The sequence below is a fragment of the Apium graveolens genome, chromosome 4 (assembly GCF_009905375.1).
Source record: "Apium graveolens cultivar Ventura chromosome 4, ASM990537v1, whole genome shotgun sequence".
In the NCBI taxonomy this organism is placed as follows: Eukaryota; Viridiplantae; Streptophyta; class Magnoliopsida; order Apiales; family Apiaceae; genus Apium; species Apium graveolens.
Genome location: NC_133650.1, coordinates 294,009,527 through 294,030,337, shown reverse-complemented (window position 1 = coordinate 294,030,337; position 20,811 = coordinate 294,009,527). Strand labels below are relative to the sequence as shown.

General features: G+C 35.6%; 2 protein-coding genes across 2 annotated transcripts; both read right to left on the bottom strand.

Moving 5' to 3' along the window:
* Positions 1-12,350: 12,350 nt before the first annotated feature.
* Positions 12,351-14,916, bottom strand: LOC141717225 (protein RER1B-like). Its single transcript, XM_074519317.1, has 4 exons — positions 14,788-14,916; positions 13,953-14,329; positions 12,759-12,939; positions 12,351-12,607 (listed from the first exon to the last, which is right to left on the bottom strand). Exons 2-4 carry the CDS (start codon positions 14,300-14,302, stop codon positions 12,563-12,565), a joined length of 576 nt encoding a protein of 191 aa, XP_074375418.1. The 5' UTR covers positions 14,303-14,329; positions 14,788-14,916; the 3' UTR covers positions 12,351-12,562.
* A 1,297-nt stretch (positions 14,917-16,213) lies between these two features.
* LOC141721226 (proteasome subunit alpha type-1-B-like) lies at positions 16,214-19,892 on the bottom strand. The gene is made up of 2 exons (XM_074524048.1): positions 19,422-19,892; positions 16,214-17,015 (listed from the first exon to the last, which is right to left on the bottom strand). The coding sequence occupies exons 1-2, from the start codon at positions 19,770-19,772 to the stop codon at positions 16,530-16,532; spliced, it is 837 nt and encodes a 278-aa protein (XP_074380149.1). The 5' UTR covers positions 19,773-19,892; the 3' UTR covers positions 16,214-16,529.
* Between the last annotated feature and the right edge of the window lie 919 nt (positions 19,893-20,811).

The window sequence follows — 20,811 nt, the reverse complement described above, 5'->3', positions numbered from 1 at the left end:
CTCTTGACATCCATTTGATAGACCTTGAAATTGGCATGGGCTGCATAGGCTAGAAAGATTCTGATGGCTTCAAGTCTGGCAACTGGAGCAAATGTCTCACCAAAGTCTATTCCCTCTTATTGAGAATAGCCTTTAGCAACCAATCTGGCTTTATTCCTTATGATAATGCCATTTTCATCCATCTTGTTTCTGAATACCCATTTTGTGTCAATAGAACTCTTGTTCTTTGGCTTGGGTACCAGCTTCCATACTTTGTTCCTTTCAAATTAGTTTAGCTCATCTTGCATTGCTAAAATCCAATCTGGATCCAATAGAGCTTCTTCCACTCTCTTAGGTTCCTCCTGTGATAGAAAGCTACTATACAGATATTCATCTTGAGTAGCCCTTCTAGTTTGCACTTTAGATGTAGCATCACCAATAATAAGTTCAAAAGGGTGATTCTTGGTCCATTTCCTTTGAGGTGGTAGATTAGCTCTAGATGAGGTTGCCTCAATATTGTCATGATGTGTGATAGAATGTTGATTGGTCGAAACTCCCCCTGAGTTGCTGATCCTTTGAAAGGAATTGGGAGTTCTATCAACTGATGAAGTGAAATGATTATCCGTTGACAGACTGTGATCAACGGATGCTTCATTATGAACTTCAACGGATGATGCACTTTGTCTTTCAACGGATGCTGCATTGCTTCTATCAACGGAAGCTGAATTATGACTTTCAACGGATGCAACATTTTGTGCATTATCCAAAGGCAGATTTTGAGTTCTTTTCGAGGTGCCTTCTCCATCATTCTCATCTTCACTATCATCACAATATATCTCAATGTTGTCAAATTTGAGTCCTTCATGATGTCCCTCATTTGTTAGTCCATCAATCTTTTTATCATCAAACACAACATGCACAGATTCCATGACAATGTTGTTTCTTAGATTGTAGACTCTATATGATTTTCCAGCAGAATAACCAACAAATATTCCTTCATCAGCCTTTGCATCAAACTTCCCTTTGTGATCAGGTTGATTCCTTAGAATGTAACATTTGCAACCAAAGACATGCAGAAAGTTTAGAGTTGGTTTTCTTTTCTTGAACAATTGATAGGGAGTCATGCCTTTTGCCTGATTAATTAGAGAAATATTCTGAGTGTAACATGCACAGTTAACAGCCTCAGCCCAAAAGTATGTTGGGAGTTTTGACTCTTCAAGCATTGTTCTTGCAGCTTCAATTAGTGATCTGTTCTTCCTTTCCACCACACCATTTTGTTGTGGGGTCCTTGGAGCTGAGAACTCATGCATGATCCCATATTCTTCACAGAACAACTTCATGGTTGTATTCTTGAACTCAGTTCCATTGTCACTCCTGATATTCCTTACTTTAAAATCTGGAAGATTGTTGACTTGCTTGATATGGTTGATGATGATTTGACTAGCTTCATCCTTTGATCCAAGGAAATAAACCCATGAAAAATTTGAGAAATCATCTGCAATCACTAGGCAATATCTTTTCCTTGAAATTGACAATACATTGACTGGCCCAAAAAGATCCATGTGTAGCAGTTGTAATGGTTCATCAATTGCAGATTCAAACTTCTTACTGAATGATACTTTCTTTTGCTTTCCTTTCTGACAAGCATCACACAGTCCATCCCTTGTAAATTCCACTAGAGGAATTCCTCTAACTAAGTCCTTTTTGACTAGATCATTCATTGTCTTGAAATTCAAATGGGATAGCTTCTTGTGCCATAGCCAACTTTCATCTGGACTTGCTTTGCTGAGAAGACAAGTAATTGATTCTGAATCTGTAGAGTTGAAGTCAGCTAGATACACATTCCCTATTCTAACTCCAGTTAGAACCACTTTGTTGTCCTTCTTACTTGTGACAACACAGGCTTCAGAATTGAAGGAAACAGTATTCCCTCTGTCACATAGTTGACTGATGCTCAATAGATTGTGTTTGAGACCATCAACTAATGCAACTTCATCAATAATGACATTTTCTTTTGAAATCAAGCCATATCCCATAGTGAACCCTTTGATGTCATCTCTAAAGGTTATGCTAGGGCCAGCTCTCTCCTTGAACTTTGTGAGCAGAGTGAAATCTCATGTCATGTGTCTTGAACAGCCACTGTCCAAGTACCATAGATTCCTTCTTTTTCCCTGCACACAACAAAATCAATCAAGTTGATTTTGGTACCCAAGTTTCCTTGGGGCCAGCCTTGTTAGTTTTTTTCCTAGACTTCATTCCTCCTGCATCTTTTGATTTAGGTAACTTTGGGTCAACCTTGATCTCAGATGTAGTTGGTTGAAGTGTAGGGTTAGTCACAGAATCATTTAGCACATTTGATTAAATTTGATAAGGCATGGATTGTGCAAACATTTTATTCCACATAGGCATGTTGTATGGCATTTGAGGCATACTGAATGCAGTAAAATAAGGATTATTAACATATGGCATGTTTGCAAAATGTGCATGAGGGTTCTGATGAGACATAACAGGCATATCATGCAGAGGTGACATAGACATGTTAGGCATGGAGGGAGTTAAAGGCATGAGAGCATTCTTAACAGATTTGCAGTTATCAGATCAATGATTAACACTTTTACAATAAATGTGGAGTCACAGCTAAAATCATTAATAATTGAAGCACCTGAAATACCAAATTCACCCACACACTCACTGGATGTAGATATGATTCATACAACACTTCCAAATTCTCCATCTTTAATTCTATTGGAGAAGCCAAAAATCCAAGAAAGTGAGCATCATCTTTTAGATGATTTGTTGGCTCACTTGCCAATTCTTTCTGATTCTGTTAAGACATATGTGCCCAAATTTTCATCAATCTGCAAAGAGTCTACAATAGTCTCCACTCCAAGCTCATTCATTTCTTCTATCCCGATGGATATTGTTCATCCGTCGAGTAATGATTGTATCCCGACGGACATTCAAGTCAACAAAGTAATTGTGTCAACAATTGCTTTCACTAAGCCACCAACCATGGAAAGCATTGACATCATCAATCTGGCAGCAGCAAAACTGGAATCAAATGACAAACTACTAAAGATTGATGTAGCAGCAGCTGAGAAGGAATTAAAAGAAAAATGGAGGAAAATAGATGCAGAAATTCAACAGAAATTTGGGCCAATTCAGAAACCAGACAAAATCTTCAATCATCACTCTCAAATCAAGCAGATTTCTGTGAATGAAATGAGTTTGAATTATCTGGAAAAGGGTCAAACTTCTTGCATAAAGTCTCCAAAGGTCTGGTCTTGAAGCCTAAAAGAAACTACTCAAAGTTTTCTGATAAAAATCCTATGGATATTGTGTATGAGACACCTAGGCCAGATGAGAAGAATCTGTTGGCTAGGTCAATTGCATTTTTCAAAGATCCAGTTGATTCAGCACTTAAAAGAAGGATTGCCAAGATATACTGAATTGGTAAGGAAATCTGTGTGGTGGCTGGACACCCTCAGTTTGTAGAAGCTAAAAAGGAAGAGAAGGAAAGAATCATGCAAGAAAAGAAGCAAGCTACCTTAGATGCTAAGAAGCTCAAACAAAAGAAGGAGCAAGCTGCTATCTTAGCCAAATTTCAAGCTGTGAAGACTACAAATGAGATTTCTGCACAACCATCTGTGATTGTTGAACCTCAAGATCAGAAAATGCAACAAGAACCACAACAGAAAAGAAGATTCAGATACAAGCTCCCCTCCAAAAGAAAATTGGATTTTAGTGATGAGGAAATGGAAGACTATATTCCCAAAAAGTCTACAACTTCAACTCAGACATCCAAACCCTCAGTGGTATTTAAAGAATTTAAGGTGGTGGATCCAACTAGGAATATTCATGGTGAGCCCATAATTCCAAAGGATGAGCCAGTAGACTGTGATAGTTTTCCAATTCCTGAACTAAACTTTCCTATCTTCAATAAGCCAAAGAAAACAAAGACGAGAGCAATCAAGAAAGTGAAGCCTGTGGCTCTTAGATCCAAGACCTTAACCAAATCTCAACCCACAGTCAACAAGGAAGATCTCTTATACATCTGTGACATCAAGGAGTTCTCTGAAATAAACCTCTACTTGGAAGAATTGGAAGAAGTAAGAGGGATTGATGCTTACAGACATCTTCCTGAAAGGCTAGTGTTCAAATAAAAGGGAGGGAAAGAGATCACATGGCCACTTCACAGGATTCTTCAAGAAAGCCAATCTGTACTGATAAAGGTCTATTCATCCTTCAAGAAGAACTTTGGATTTAATGTGAATGCAAGGAGAATAGTCCTAAAGAAAATAGAGGAGCTAAGGAGTAATAGAGCCAAAGATGCACTTCCAAAAACTCTGTTTATTTCCTTCACAGGAAAGAGAGTGCATTTGAGGCCTTATTGGCTGATGGAATTCATGGATGATAAGGGAGTTAAGGGATTCTTCAGACTGGATGACCAACTGAGTATCTCTAGCAATGAGACTCTTTTGAAAATGCAAGAATTGTTGGATTTATATGAAGCTGATGAACTTGAATTCCACAAACAACTCCAGAATCAAATAGAAGAGAACAACAGGAGGCTTGGGAAGAAATCCGGACAATCAAGGAAATAGATTTATCTGCTCAGACTAGATGAGCACCTTGATATTGATTGTGAGCAACTCTTTGTACACTTTGCTTTGTTCAATTTTTAGTAAATATTGAAGCACTTATCAAATTTTATCTACTACTTTTCAATATGTATCTTTAGGGTGTTTTGTTATCATCAAGTTTCTCTTAATTTATGGCTACAATTCCAGTAGACATAAATTGGGGGAGATTGTTAGGAATATATTGTAAACTTGATGATAAGTTAAACAAATCACCTTAGTAGATTTAACTTAGTGTATTTTGTAGCACTCAACGGATGATCAAATATAGTCCCGACGGATAAACTTTACAGTCCCAACGGATGACAGATTAACATCCATCGAGTGAGTAGCTTATGTAATAATAAGAACTGTAGCATATTTCTGCAAACAACATGTATTAGTCAAGTAGATTGCTTAGGGTTCTGTAAGTCATGTTGACTACTAGATTGATATGCAGAATAGGTTGATTAATTATAAATATGAGATTTCTTATAATTCTGTATAAGTGAAATGGAGTCAAGTGATAAATAGACACCCGACGGATAATCTAAAAGACTCCCGACGGATGAACAATAAAGCTTCCCGACGGATGACAAACATAGACCCGACGGATGATCAAATTTAAATAGCTGTTGACAGTGACAACACAGTCACATGCGCTGGGTGTTTGCAAAAGGAATATGGCAGCCTGATAAGCAGGAATTTGAGAACAAAGAAGCATTACCATTTCCATGCAATTGTGAAGATATTCAAAGATGCTGGAATAGAGTAGTGAAGCAGCATGAAGTTAGACTAGATATGTTTGTTTTATTATCTTATCTTATTATCATGTAAACTTGGTGATATATATAAACCAAGTGTAGAAAGTAGAATAAAAAACTAAGCAGATACATCTTCAGAGAAACATATCAAGCTATATCCCATAAGCATTTCTCTGTAGTTTAGTTGTTCAAATTTGTAAGCAGCTACGAACTATCCAAGCTTCACAGGGTTCTCATTTGATACATATATATAGTGGATACTTTCAAATCCACCAGAAAGTTTTAAAAGCTTTTGTTTTTATTACTTAATATTTTGATTTCTATCATATTTTTATTCCGCACAACTGCTAATCAAACACTATTATATTTATCAAGTTAGGACTGTTTTAAAATCTAAAAAAGTAGCCAGAATTACATTCACCCCCCCCCCTTCTGTAATTCTTGTTGTATTGTTAGGGAATAACAAAGGATGTCTCGAAGACTTCCAGGACACTGCTCCACCCGTAAGGGTAAACACATATCCAGTCACACCATAAGAACCGAATTTCTTAACTATCCAACTTGCATCACTGTACCCCTCGAGTACCCCCAAAAATTTCCGGTAATGCAAGCCAAGGGAAATAGTTCCCTTGAGATATCTAAGAACTCTATCAAGTGCCTCCCAATGAGTCTTATTTGGAAAGCTTGTATATCTAGCTAACTTAGACACAAAATAAGAAATATCTGGTCTAGTTACATTAGCAAGATATTGTAAACTCCCGGTAATCTAAGAATACCTTAAATGAGACACAGGAACTCCTGAATTATTCTTGACTATAGCAACTTTTAAATCATACGGTGTACTAGCGTTTCTATAATTTGAATAACTGTACTTCTTAAGTATAGATTTCTCCATATAATGAGACTGTGACAATGTTATACCATCAGTTAACTGAGTCAAGTTGATCCCAAGAATCACACTAGCCTCACCCATATCCTTCATTTCAAAGCGCCTCTTCAAGAAACTCTTTACCTCATAAATAATCTCAATATTGGTTCCAAATAACAAAATATCATCTACATACAAGCACACAATTACACAATCATTACCTCTAACCTTATAGTAGATACATTTGTCACTTTCATTAACTAAAAACTCGAAGTCTAAAACAGTTTCATCAAACTTTTTATGCCAGTCTATATGTGCTGGTTTAAGGCCATAGATGGACTTGACTAGTCTGCATACTTTCCTCTCATTACCAGAAGCAACAAATCCCTCAGGCTGATCCATATAATTCTCTTCTTCATGGTCACCATGAAGAAAAAATGTCTTTACATCCATTTAATGGATGATAAGACCATGTACGAAAGCCAACGTAATAAGCATTCTGATTGTTGTCATTCGGGAAACAGGATAGTATGTATCAAAATAGTCATTGCCTTCCATTTGCCTAAAGCCCTTAGCAACTAGACTAGCCTTGTCTATTAAGCCATCAGGGTTTAGCTTCCTCTTGAGGATCCATTTACATCCAATAGTAGAACACCCGAGAGGGAGATCAACTAACTCCAATGTTTCGTTAGAAATAATTGAGTCAATTTCACTCTTCACAGCGCCTTTCCAATGCCTTGACTCCGAAGAATCCATGGCTTGACGGAAAGTTAAAGGCTCATCCTCGACATTGTAAGTGATAAAATCACTTTCAAAGTCATTAACTACCTTTGCACGCTTACTCCTTCTAGGTTCCTCTACTTCACTAGGAGTAAAGCTACTACCAGGATCCGTCCCCATATTTGTCATCTTTTCCACATGATCAGGAATAGAACTCGATGTGCGAATGGGATTATCCTCAGAATTACCCAAAGGTATACCATTCTTCATAGGGAACACTTCCTCGAAGAAAGTTGCATCACAATACTCAACTATCGTATTCACCACAATACCATCTATGTTAGATTTTAATACTAAAAATCTCATAGCAACAGTGGTTTCAAGATAGCCCCGAAAGATACAATCAACAGTTTTCGGACTTAGTTTCTTTCTCTTGTGTTCAGGGACAAGCACCTTAGCTAGGAACCCCCACACACGAAGATAACTCAAACTTGTCTTACGCTTTCTTCATAATTCATAAGGTGTATTGTCCATATGTTTCAGAGGGACTCTAACCTGAATATGGCAAGCCGTATTCAGAGCCTCTCCCCACATATAGTTAGGCAACCCATAATTAATCAGCAGACTGTTACCCATGTCTTTAAAAGTTCTGTTTTTTCGCGTTGCCACCCCATTAGACTCGGGTGTTTATGGTGGAGTGACCTCATGAACTATACCATTGCTTGCGCAAAATTCATTAAACAAGGTACTCGTATACTCCCCACTTCTATCAGACTTAAAACATTTAAGTACTTTGCCAGTTTGTGTTTCAGCTTCATTTTTATATATAATAAATTTATCTAGTGCTTCATCCTTATGTTTAAGCAAATAAACATAACGATATCTATTACAATCATCTATAAAAGTAATGAAATGCCTACAGTGATCCTTAGTCAACACACCACCAAATTCATATATGTCTGAGTATACTAAATCTAACAAGTCTGAATCCCTAATAATATTACGAAAAGGTTTCCTTGTTTATTTAGCAGTTACACACACTTGATACTTAGATTTCTTATCAATGACATGCTTTGGAATCAACTCTAAACTCATCATATTCTTTATAGCACCAAAATTTAAATGACCAAGTCGTAAGTGCCACAAACCAGATGATTCAACATAATAAACAGAAAGTGCAACACTATCATTAATAAAATCACCCAAAACGGGTTGAACATTTATTAAAAACAATTCATCAGACTAGTAACCCTTGCCAAAAAATGTACCAGTATGAGTAATAACTATTTTATTACACTTCAAAGAAAGTTCAAAACCGTTCTTGACTAGAAAACTTCCATTTATTATATTTCTACGAATAGAGGGAGCATGATGCACTCGAGTGAGAGATAGAATCCGCCTAGAAGCAAACTTCAGGTCCACGTTTCCTATTCCAAGCACTTGTGCAGCAGTAGCATTCCCCATCGTCACTGTCACTCAATCACTCTGTTGATAAGATACAAACAAACTAATATCAGCACAAATATGCACATTAGCTCCATTATCAATCAACCACTTATGTGACAGATAAGTGGAAAGTAATACAGGGTTGTAAGTAACATACCCGTCATTGGTTCCAGAGGCAACAGCCTCACCAATGACCATGTTGGCTACAGGCCCACTCGTGGTTCCAAGTTCAAGCACAATATTTGCTTGAGCTACCACTCCATCTTTCTTAACTTTCTTACTTAGACAGTCCTTACTCCGATGACCAACCAGTCCACAAGACCAACATGGTCTGTTTGCCTTTGGTTTCTTAACCTTGTTCTTGTCATGTTTAGTGTTAGCCTTCTTAGTGACTACCTTTCTTTTTTGTCATACAGTCACTACATTCACCTTCGAGCTCCCATGTTCAGCAGGCATCATGTGTCCTTATTTATACTTGTGTTGTTCCTGCACGGAGATGTCCAACATCAAGTTAGTCCAAGTGATCTTTCTTTTCTATCTTTTCAGGGAGAGAGAAAACTCTTCCCAAGACTTAGGGAGCTTTTCAATCACGGACATAACTCAAAACTTCTCAGGCAAGATCATACTAGACTCACCCAAAGCATAAACCAACATCTCAAACTCATGAACCTGTCCAGTCATGGATTTTCCATTTTCCATCCACCGACTTGAAATCAAGAAACCTAGTCACATAATACTTCTCAAGTCCTTGAGAATCAGTATTGTGGTTTTGGTCCAGCTTATCCCATAAGACCTTAGTAGTATAGGCATCTGATGAATAAACATCGAACAAGGTGTTCACCAAGGCTGTCAAAATGGCTGCCCTAGCCACCCCATCCTTCTCAGCCCATAAAGCATAAGGCTTAACATAATCAGCTTTCTTTTGATCCAACACAGGAGGATCATATTGTACCACTGGCCACATACCCTTAACCGTTAACCAGAGCTATATCTTTTTCTTCCAAGGAGAAAAAGAAGCCCCGCCACTGAATTTATCAGGCATACCCGATAAATCAATTGGCTGGGGAAAACGATACGTGGTCCAGTCAATGGATACAGTACCACCAGAACCAGAGGCAGTCTCAACAGTTTTCTCAACATCAGTAGTTTCGTTAACCATCTTGCTAATTACACTATATAACAAATAATCTGTCAAGATTGTTGGGTATATTTACTAACACTACGCGCAACAATGAGGTTGTTATATATAATCAAGATTAAGTAAGAACAGACAATTAAACGAATAACGAAATAAAACATAAGGGCAAACAAAAATATAAATCAGTAACTGAATTGACAAACAGAGGATAGAATATTTAGCTCTAATAGAAGTTTTAACAAATCTGAAAGAACTATGAACAAGTGAGGCGCCTAACCTTTGAGAAGTCTAGACTGTTATTAAAGAGATTATTGCTCCACTTACGCTGTGTTGGGTTGCAGCAATATCACTTCTAGGATACAACAGCTCAGAGTACTTCGTCCACAGATACGTAACACTCAACAGCGACCCATACCTCAGTTCGCCCAGAAAACCTATGTTATAATATGTATATTATGGATGAGAGAAAAAGAGATTTATAGCAGTTAGGGTTTCACACATATGTAATGTATATGTATCTCTATTCCAAACATTTTGTTAAGTATATAATACAACATAAAATGTAACTGGATATAATACATTAATTAAAATAAATATCCTGACTTAAATTGCATTTAATGAAATATTCCCTGAATCAGAAACGTAACAGTCAGCCCATCAGGATTTGTCAAATCCTGATCTAGCCAGCCCATCAGGATTTATCAGCCACAACAAATCCTGATCATGATTTATCAACCATAGCAAATTCTGATCCACGGGCGTTAGGATCGGTCCATCAACTGATAATGCACAAGATCAGTCCATCAACGGATAATCCACAATGAACTTCAACAGATAAATCCACATTATACTTCAACGGATAAATCTATCAACGGATACCGAGTTCTTTGCATCAATGGATGTTTCTTAACAAATCCTTACTGTTATACAAATTTAATATTTGTTATAAAATAATATAATAAGTCAGTAAATATTTTTATTAAACATTAAGTAAAATTTCTCTTTACTTAATTAATATTGGACAAAACCCACAAACTCATTTCAAACTGTTAATTTCACCTCAATTTCTATATGGATTAAACTAAGAAAATGACTTAAATCCAAGCATGAAAGTTTAAGTCCTAAGGAACAACCTCCAAAAATAAGTTTTAATAAATTATATCAAGAACATGTCTAAAACATGGCTCAAAATTTCCATTTTCTTAACATGATTCACCTTAACAAATTATCTACTGTATACCAGAAGAATAGGAAGCAATATTGGACAATTAAGCAGAGTGCTTCTTGTGAAATGCTTTCCTGTACCAGACATTTTATTCGAGAATTTATTCGTATTTACCTGATCATACTCCAGTAATTATATCAGAATTAGAGCTCTTATTTTCACTAAACGAATGAACTGATGCCGTATAAGCTGACGGATGAAAACTACATATCCACAAATATTGAATTGCCGCAGATTATAACACTAACTTAGCAATTTAATGTTTTCAATAGGTGCCTTAGCACAAGCATTTTATCCAGGTAATTGAATTCAGCTGCTGGTTCTGGTGCTGGTGATGCGGTTAATCGTGTAGCTACCAGAGCTCTTCTCGGCAACAATCTGCTGTTCAACCCTTTTGCTTCAACACCTGCAAAGCACATTACATTTTTGCCAAACTTTAATCTGCTAGAGACTTTTACCATCAAAATTCAAAGTACACTATCAACATATCACACATGCATTATCATTTTCCGTTTTATTAGTACATACCATTTATGTCCAAGAGTTTTGCGGATGCAGACATGCGAATAAGTGTTGGAGTGATCACCGTGAGGAGAGCCCAGAAGAATAAGATCAGAACATAACTTCTTCCATTCATTTGTGTAACGCTAGTACGAATAATCTACTTACAAGCTACCTTATATGGGTTCTTATGTGCAGTATTGATAATTGGTTGGTACTTGGTGGTAGGAGAAGATGCCTCAACCGCTTAGCTGGCTTAATATTATAAGCTGATTGCAAAACACAAGGCTAAAAACTAATTAGGTTGTCTGAACTACCAAATAATTTAAGTAGAGACTTCTAATAATATACCCTAAGACAGATTATCGCAATTTTCTTTTGGCAAATTACAAAGACTTAGACTCATAAGTTTACTGGAAACTCAATGTCTTGTTATCAAGAAAAAACATTATCCATTCAAGTTTACAAGATTTTAGGACAGAACTCGATTCCTCGGCTCCTTAACAATATACGCGTTTACTGGATTACACTAAATACGCATTCACTGGATTACAACAGCAAGATAAGACGGAGAAGTTCACCAGATGAATTCCACCTGAAATTTGGCATTTCTTAACCCGAAAAGATTGTACAGATTTCATGGCATGTACAGAATCAATTATTAGGTAACATTATCATGCTTTGGGGTTGGAATAAAGGTTGTTTCAGTTAATAATTCAGTGTAATCACTCAAAGAGATAAAGGTTGCAACTACTCACTCATAGAGATATTCAAATATCCAACTGGCAGGATATCCTGTTCCATTAACAACTTAAACAAAACCTGAAGGTTGTGAATCATAATCTTGCTGGTTAAAATGTTGAAGTACATATACTCATATACACACTACACAAATGCGCCTTTTCTGTCTACTATAGCGCTTACGTCCATGTCTTCAGGATGACACAAACCATGCATCACGCTGACATATGCAGTTCAAGGTGAAACTACTTCATTAGGCATGTCTCCAGAGCTCTAAAAATACACATAGCTACATGTTCACACAAGATTTCAGTTCACAAAACAAGGTCGATAACAGATAAGATAGAAGTAACAAAAGGAGTCATCGGCTTCAATTATCCAGCTTACATTAACTTTTGTCTGTTAAACAGAACTAAGAAATCTGCGAGATACTTGATTAATTAGCTACAAGGAAACTTTTAGAATATAAACATATGTTCAAGCTGAAAATCTAATCCCGGGAGTAAGAGTTGTGTGTATCAATCCTATGAGGTGCCCATCCTGTCGGAACTATGACCAACTTTAGTCCCGTGGTGAATTTGGAGAGCTCCTCTTCCCGGAGTATGTCTGCCATAATAAAACAAGTGGAATACAGGTCATTCTCAAGACATTGACAAAAAAATTGAGCGCTACCAACCCCCAACAGAATCGTAAAAATTTAACTGGAACTGAGGGGATTTCAATCAGATGTCAAAAATTTGAAGAAACAAGCTCTCACCTGCTTTCCTAAGTTGAGAGGGACATATTTGTATTTAATCATGTGCATGATTTGACGCTTCATTGTGAGAACAAATAGAACAAGCCAGTAGCAGAGCAGTATAGGCCAGAAAACAGGGACATCAAACAATGAAAAGAAAGTCATCAAAAAGGCTACACAGAAAGCCTTGGTGATTGCATACCTGGAATTTAATCAAAGCAACGACTGTTGTCAGCCAATTACATAATGTCACTTTTCTTATGCATGAAGCTATAGAGCTCAAAAATTTCAGAGGCTATAATTGTGTCTATAGCTCAACATTTGTTTAATTCATCAAATTCTATATCTAAATTATCACCTTGCAGAAAAACAAAAGTTTCACACCCTAAACTTTGGTCTCCCTAAATTTCGAAAAGAATGTGGCAGCTTCATTGAACTAAAAAAAACCGCTAGGACAAGTGATTAAAGGAACAAATTTAGGAAGCAATAGATCTCTTTGACCTCCTCTGGCCGGACAAGGAAAGATTTCAGTAGGAACATTAAGTTGAAACGTTTCGCTTCTTGTTGTTAAAGAACCACCAGAACTTTCTTTTTTTTGGATGTAGCATTTTATATCCACCTTACTCATGAAAATAGTATCTAACCTAGAATTTGTTACATAAAAGTTGCAAGTTAATCAAAGGGGTCAAGATTTTACTAGTGACTACTATATAACGAATGCAAACTCATTAAGTTAGTCAATAAAGTGCAGATGCAAAAGAAAATGAGATGTTAATGATGTCCTTAAAGATCAGTATCATTCACCACCCCCCCCCCCCCCGATAGACAGTGGCGTTTTCCATCTGAACTTACTAGGCAACAAGATCCGCCACTAAACATGGTGGTGCAACTTGCAGCCTATTTCAATTGATCCTTAATTTCTTTAGGTAAATACAAGAAGCAATTAACTTATATACATCAAATTGCCACAAAAAAAACTTATACACGTCAAATTTACTTTTTCTGAATGAACAAGAATCCAGGAAAGTTACATTCGGCTGCAAATATGAATATTGCACATATCAATTCATTCATTTGTACCGTGAATATATAAATCAATTATTTTCTATAAAGTGTATCAACTCGTACTAACATATAGTGAAGCAAAAAAAATAACACCTAAACTTTGAATTATAATGCAGAGGATAAGTAAAGATAGACATGTCAAATTCTAACCAGAACTTGAACTCTGGAAGCCGACGAATGAAAGGCCTAAACTCATCAGATTCCTTTGTAGGTAACTCAGCCCCATCCAAAGCTTCCAATTCAGGATCAACTTTAGGTGAAAGAAAACCAATCAGCAGATTCAGAATATAGATTCCAAGTGCATAAGTGACAATGTAGAAGCCTTGAAGTATATAAACCCGTAAGAGATACACAACCACAACACCGAGAGTTCCTAGCCACCTATGGACTGGAAGAGGAGTGGACTTATCCAAATAATACTGAAACACCTTCGAGAAATCATTTCTCAACGTAGCTAGCGGTGCCAATGGTGAGGCACCTTCACCCAGCACTCCCTCCATGAAACAATCTTTAATCTTTCTGCAAAACTATCAAAATGAAACTGAAAAATTAAAAGTGCCTATGAATAGTGCAACAAGACAGCATGTGATCACACAAATGCCCATTTCAGTATGTTAAAGCTTATGATAACTAAGCTTAATAGTCACAATTTCATCAAGTAAATTGTACACATAAACTTAACACTCAAAAAATTAAAAACATTCATAATTAATATTAAATATTGATCCCAACATAATTCATACCAAATATTTTTAACCATGATCAATTAATAAATTTTCCGGTCCCGAAACTATAATTATTGAGATTTAACTGTAGTATTTCGTAACAAAAAAGTATGAATCTATACTAGATACATCAAAAGAGAGGCCAACACTTATATGCGCACAGACAGATTATAGACACATAAATGTACATAAATCAAAGAAGATTATAAACATGGAAAGCATATCTCAAGCGTGTGCATGAATATGGATAGTAAATTTACCTGAGAGCTCTACGTTAGGGTTCTGATCGAAGAATGTAAGCAATGCTTCAACGAGATCAAATCTATTACGTGTCTATGTTTCTCTAACTCCAAATATATTTGCCATTGCCATAATTATAAAAACAATGAAAAAATCAAATATGTTGTCCTTTATTTTCAGTAAAATTATTAAATCATGTGTTTGTGTATATCCGATCTTCTGTTTTTTCAGTTACTTTAGAATTTGTATACTGCTCAACTATATACATAAAAACAAAAATACTGCTCAACTTAGATTATATTTTAATAAACATAAAATTTAAGTTTGTTATGTACAAATGAGTAATGTTAAAAAATGTAACTTCTTATTATATCATCTATATAATATAGTTAATTAACATAAAAATTAAGTTTGTTTATGTAGTATAAATTCTTTTTATAACTTAGAGGACAAATAATTGAGAGGGGCTAAAGGGGCTATGTGCCTCTCTAACACCAAAATATGAAAACAATAAATAAATAATAAGAGGGGCTAAAATATATAATTGAGTTAAAAATATAGAAGTGCAAAAAAGGCGGAACTAGAATCATATGAAATTTTGAATTATGAAATACGTGGTAATAATTAAAATAAAAGGTTGACCAAACTAATAAATAATTTTGTTAGATGGTCTTTTTTTGATATACTCATAACCCTAATTTGGTGTACCATGACTTACAATTTTCATGTTAGCACTCGATTAAATTTGTTAAAAAATTAAAAATATAAATTATTGTAGCATTTTTTAAATAAGAGTAAAAAATATTGTAGAGAAAAATAAAATATGATATTTTATAAAAAATTATCTCTTCATTTACGGCCCTGTGTGGGTACGTAAAATCCTCATCTTGTATATTCAAATTAAGTTCTGTGGGAAAGTTTATCAGAGATCTCAATGAGACAATGATGAACCGGGTCCCCTATGATAATGCGGAGTCTTACACAAGGTGATGTTTCTAAAATTGAAAAACTCTATGATCAGAAACCCTATATGTTATAAGATGTTCAAGAAACTATCCCCATAATTTGAGGCTTTCTCAACTCAGTTTTTACCGTCTTACTTGAACCCACGTTCTAGGAGTTAATTTGGAGGGATATATGCCCCAAAAGTTTGGAGTCTTCAAAATGTTGGCAACACCTGTACTGATATGCACCCACAAATTTGAAGCTGTGATCACATGATACGTTATGCAGAGAGTCTTCTCTACTTGCCCCGCATCTACTTGCATATTTGGAGTTGCGAAAGAGTTGGGACAATTAACAATTGACATTCCTCCGTTTAGGCAACACTCCAATATTGAGAAAGGTTGCCTGGTCAGACAACATCAAAACACTAATCATAATGACACACACAACGGATTCAATAATTTAGCAGTAAAGACAACACCCATCGAAGACATGCATGAATACTATACAGTGAGACAACTTGACTAGCCAAAGTACCGACCTCCATAAAACATGTATTACAATAAACTCCACAAGACACGACAGTGAATTTTCTAGGGGAAATAAAACCTTCACTTAGTCATAGGTATCCATCTATCAAGTATGATAGAGTTTAAGGGAGGAGAGTTTGACCAACAAAGCCAGGAGATAAATAAGAAAGCAAAAGAAAACCAGAGACAATTGTTCATTGTTTCAACCATAATCGTGACCTCATTTCTGCGTAAAAAGTCTCATTCTAGAACAATGTTTAACAAACTGACATTCAACTTTTACATCCTCAAATGTCCATAGGAGCTATATCTGGCTGGGCTGGGGGTCCCTGGTCAGCAGCAGGGCCTGGTTCAGCTGCCCCTAGGTCTGGAGCTGGAGCATCACCTTCAGCAGCAGGAGCTTCTTCTCCAGCTATCTCAAATGCATCAATTAGAGCTTGTACAGTTTTTTGATCCAATATCTGAAATGCCTCTCCTACTCCTAGCACAGCAACAGTACAAATGGAGCTCGTAAGCCTTTCACCTTGCAAGGTTTCCCTTATGGCAAATAGTGCATCCTTCAATAGGTTTTCCCTAGAAGAGCTGCTAAAGCTCTCAAATTTACGTTCCAAGTATGTCTTCGCAGCTTGTGAGCGAGAGCCAATTGCGAAAGCTTGATACTCAAAATAATTACCACTTGGACAATTGTAATAGAGGTGAGCTCCAGATTCGTCCAAACCAGCTACCAGCAGACCAACACCATAGGGTCGTTTCCATGAGCGCTGAGTGCAAACCTGATATAATTTTAAACAATTAAGAAAATAAACTGATCAAGCTGCCATCTTAATTGCATATATAATTTGAGCTCATCAAGGTTTTATTCATTGAAACTACAATACTAGTAACATTTTGATTCAACAAAACAAGCACAAGGCTGACAAATATAACTCCATTTTGTCAAAATATTAAAACAAGAGAAATGAGCAGTAAACAACATTCCCCAGGATCACAATTAAAAAAATGAATCTATATTGATATTGCAATTTGAAAAATTATAGGAGCGAGGACTGGAAAGGTTTTTAAATAATAACTATGCAAGTACTTTTAAACCTCTGATGCTAAGAAGTTCTGTTTACCATAAAAAATTGTACACCATATCGTATCAGAGCAGAGCAGGACAAAGCAGAGAAAATCAAATGTTACTATATATAAGATTGAATTTTACTATAGCATATTCTGTATCTTGAGACTTGTAAAAATAATTTTTTTATTAGATATCCAAATAGGAAAAACAATTTGTACAGAATGGCAATTTGTACAGAATGGTGAAATCAATAACATAATATGGAAGAAGAAAGCAACGAACAGATTAATATATATCATCTCAGCAAGTGAAAGTTGGCATCGGAGTTTTCTCATTGAGCCTCTAACCGCCCAATTTACATGTTTCTATTTTCTTTCAGCAATGATTACTAGTGCAGCAGTACTAGACCAACAATAATACTGGAAATTTGGAGTATTCAAGCTTTTTCCGATTTTGGACCGAACTATTACTGTTTCCAACCTATACCACTGTCGATCCACTAGCTTCTTTTAAACAACATTAATACTCAAAAGCCATCAGTTTAAATGGCCAAAATCTTCCTAAAGTTCCTAGACCTAAAGGACATCCTTATAATTACTGACTAATTATCTTAGCACTTTTTCCAAGTCTGTGTGGCATTTGAAGATTCTAGGGGTATCAAGTGTCCATGGTTTTAGATGCAATTAAAATTTCTGTAGACCAAAATCAATTAGTGGGGAATCTTATTACTTCATAATTTGAAGAATCAGAGGAGATTTTTACTTTAGGAGAGCATAAAACTTTAAACATGAGCAATGACAAACTCCTTTTACGCTAAAAGCAGCTGTCACTGCTTGTAATGGCAGATCAGCAGTTAACAGTAACACACCATGATGGTCTAAATTGACCATCAAGACAAGAGCATGTTCCAGAACGGATTTCAAAACTAAAGATGAAGTTAACTTATATAATAATCATATGACATTTTATGGAGGTGTGAATTTTAGAAATGAAACAAATGCTTAGTTAGATAGACTGAATCTTTTGTGAATTGTTACTAAATAAAACTTATATACATGGATAGACTTATTTACATAGAAACAAATGCTTAGTTAGATAGACTGAATCTTTTGTGAATTGTTACTAAATAAAACTTATTTACATGGATAGCCAGTAATGATGAATTACACACTTCCCCTTGTTCCTATTACACACAAATACTAAACAGGTTTTAGGACTAATTTATGCAGATTACATTGAGCAACGAAGATGTGCTCCTTACCACCGTTGTTATGCAGAAAATAGGTCTAAATTTACATGTTCTGTTTTTCTTCTACTAACAGGATACTATGACGCAAAATTCTTCTATCTCCTCTCCCTCCCCCTATTTAAAGTCCACCGTTCAACATTGAACTGTAAGTGAATTGAGTCGAGCAATAAATAAAAGGAAAAAAACTAATCCTAGCATTTTCTATCATAACTTTCAAGTTGCACTTTTAACCAACAAAAAGATTAAACTCCAGTCATTCCTTACGTAAATGCATGATTTTGCTATCTTGCTTCATAACACGACAAGATCTTCAAATCTTACCATTCTCTTTCCCGATAATGTAAATGTTTTAAAATATAACAAAACATAAACCAATTAAACATATAATCACTTCACAATATCTTTTTCCTTACACGAGTCTCTATATTCTTACAAAAAATAAAGAGTGGAACATCTTCGCCCTCAAATCCTTACCCAAACATAATTCACCTAAATTTTTAAAAAACCATCATTTCATGTAACAACAAATATCTTAAACCCTAAATAAACCTCTACTAATTAGCAAACCCCTGTGTCTCCCCTACTAAAATGTTACTCCTTTATCGAAACTGAATCACTTTTGCACTAGCAAGGAAAAGTATTCATTAATCGAGATACAAAATATAAATCTACTTGTATCATAATTCCAAAACCCTAACTTACGCAACCAATACACATTCAAAACACAAATCCAAATAGAGAGGAGAGAGAGAGAGAGGGGGAGGGAGAGAGAGAGATAGAGAGAGAGAGAGGGAGGGAGGTAGAGAGAGAGAGAGAGAGAGAGGGAGGGAGGGAGGTAGAGAGAGAGAGAGAGAGAGAGAGAGAGACCTGAGCCTTATCAGCGAGCTGAACAACAAGACGACCGACAGGAAGAGGAGACTCATAAGAATAACTATAATTAATACACTCAGATCTCATATACCGAGACAAAACACGTCCATCAGCAGTAAGACCCGCAATAGCCACTCCAATATGATCATCAGCCTTAAAGATCTTCTTCTGATGAGAAGAAAGCTCTGAATTAGACTTATTAACGCAGGCCAGAACCACGTGAGTCTTAGATCGAAGACCAATTGCAGCTGAGCCTTGTTTAACAGCCTCCATTGCGTACTCCACTTGGAATAAACGGCCCGCCGGGCTCCAGGTGGTCACGTCGGTGTCGTATTGGTTGCGAAACATGGTGGATTTGATTGGCTTTACGGTGTCGTTTTGGGAGAGGGCTGGGTTTAATTAGTGTGTGTTAGTGAGTGTGTGTATTTGTAATTGGGGAGTTTGTTTTGTTTTCTTTTTGTTCAAGGCAGGGGAGATTGAAGAAAATAAAATGGAAAATTAAATTGAGTATGCGGGTGGGGTTTGATACTGGATCAGGCCCGTTTTGCTTTTTGAGTTGAGCCCATACGAAACGCAGGTCGGTATAAATAATTTTGCATAAAAATTAACATAACCTTTTTTGAAACATTTAAGCGTCCGGTGATTAATCGGGTATTGAGAAATTACTTGAGTCATTACACAGAACTAATTTAATATTATTATTTATATAAATATTATTATTTTATTATTATATCTACACATATATAATTATCATATATTTACATAATAGAAATGCTATGTTCCCAAATATGATTTCAAAAATGATTCCAAAATATTTAGTCGGCACCATATTATAAATTATTTTTTCACTAATGTTATGGGCCTCGTCTATATATATATATGAGTTCTACCGGTAATATTAGGCCATGTGTCATTCTAGGCTAATTTTTGGAACCGTTTTTTGTTATCAAATATTACTCTTTATATAATATATACATTCTAAAGTAAATATAATTTTTAATATCTAATTTTTAAATTGCTTTAACATGGGAGTAAAAATTGAGAAAAATCATGATTTGACTGTTTAAAATACAAATCATACATGTGGTAATAATATTTTTCTTAATTTTATTTAATTTTTTATTTTTATATATCTTTTTATTGTTTTCAACATATTTTCATTTTTTATAAACTAAGTCGATTTTTGTCTGATTCATATGATTTTTTTTAACAACTACTCTGATTTTTCCCAATTCTCAACTAATTTTTGTAAAAAAAACCGCTTTTAAACCGATTTTAGTATAACTAAATCGATTAATCATCGACCACTGTCTAACAATCAATCGAGTGGGAATTAATTCGGATTAATCGTCGACTTTTGGAATACTAATTTTGAGTCAAGTTCTAT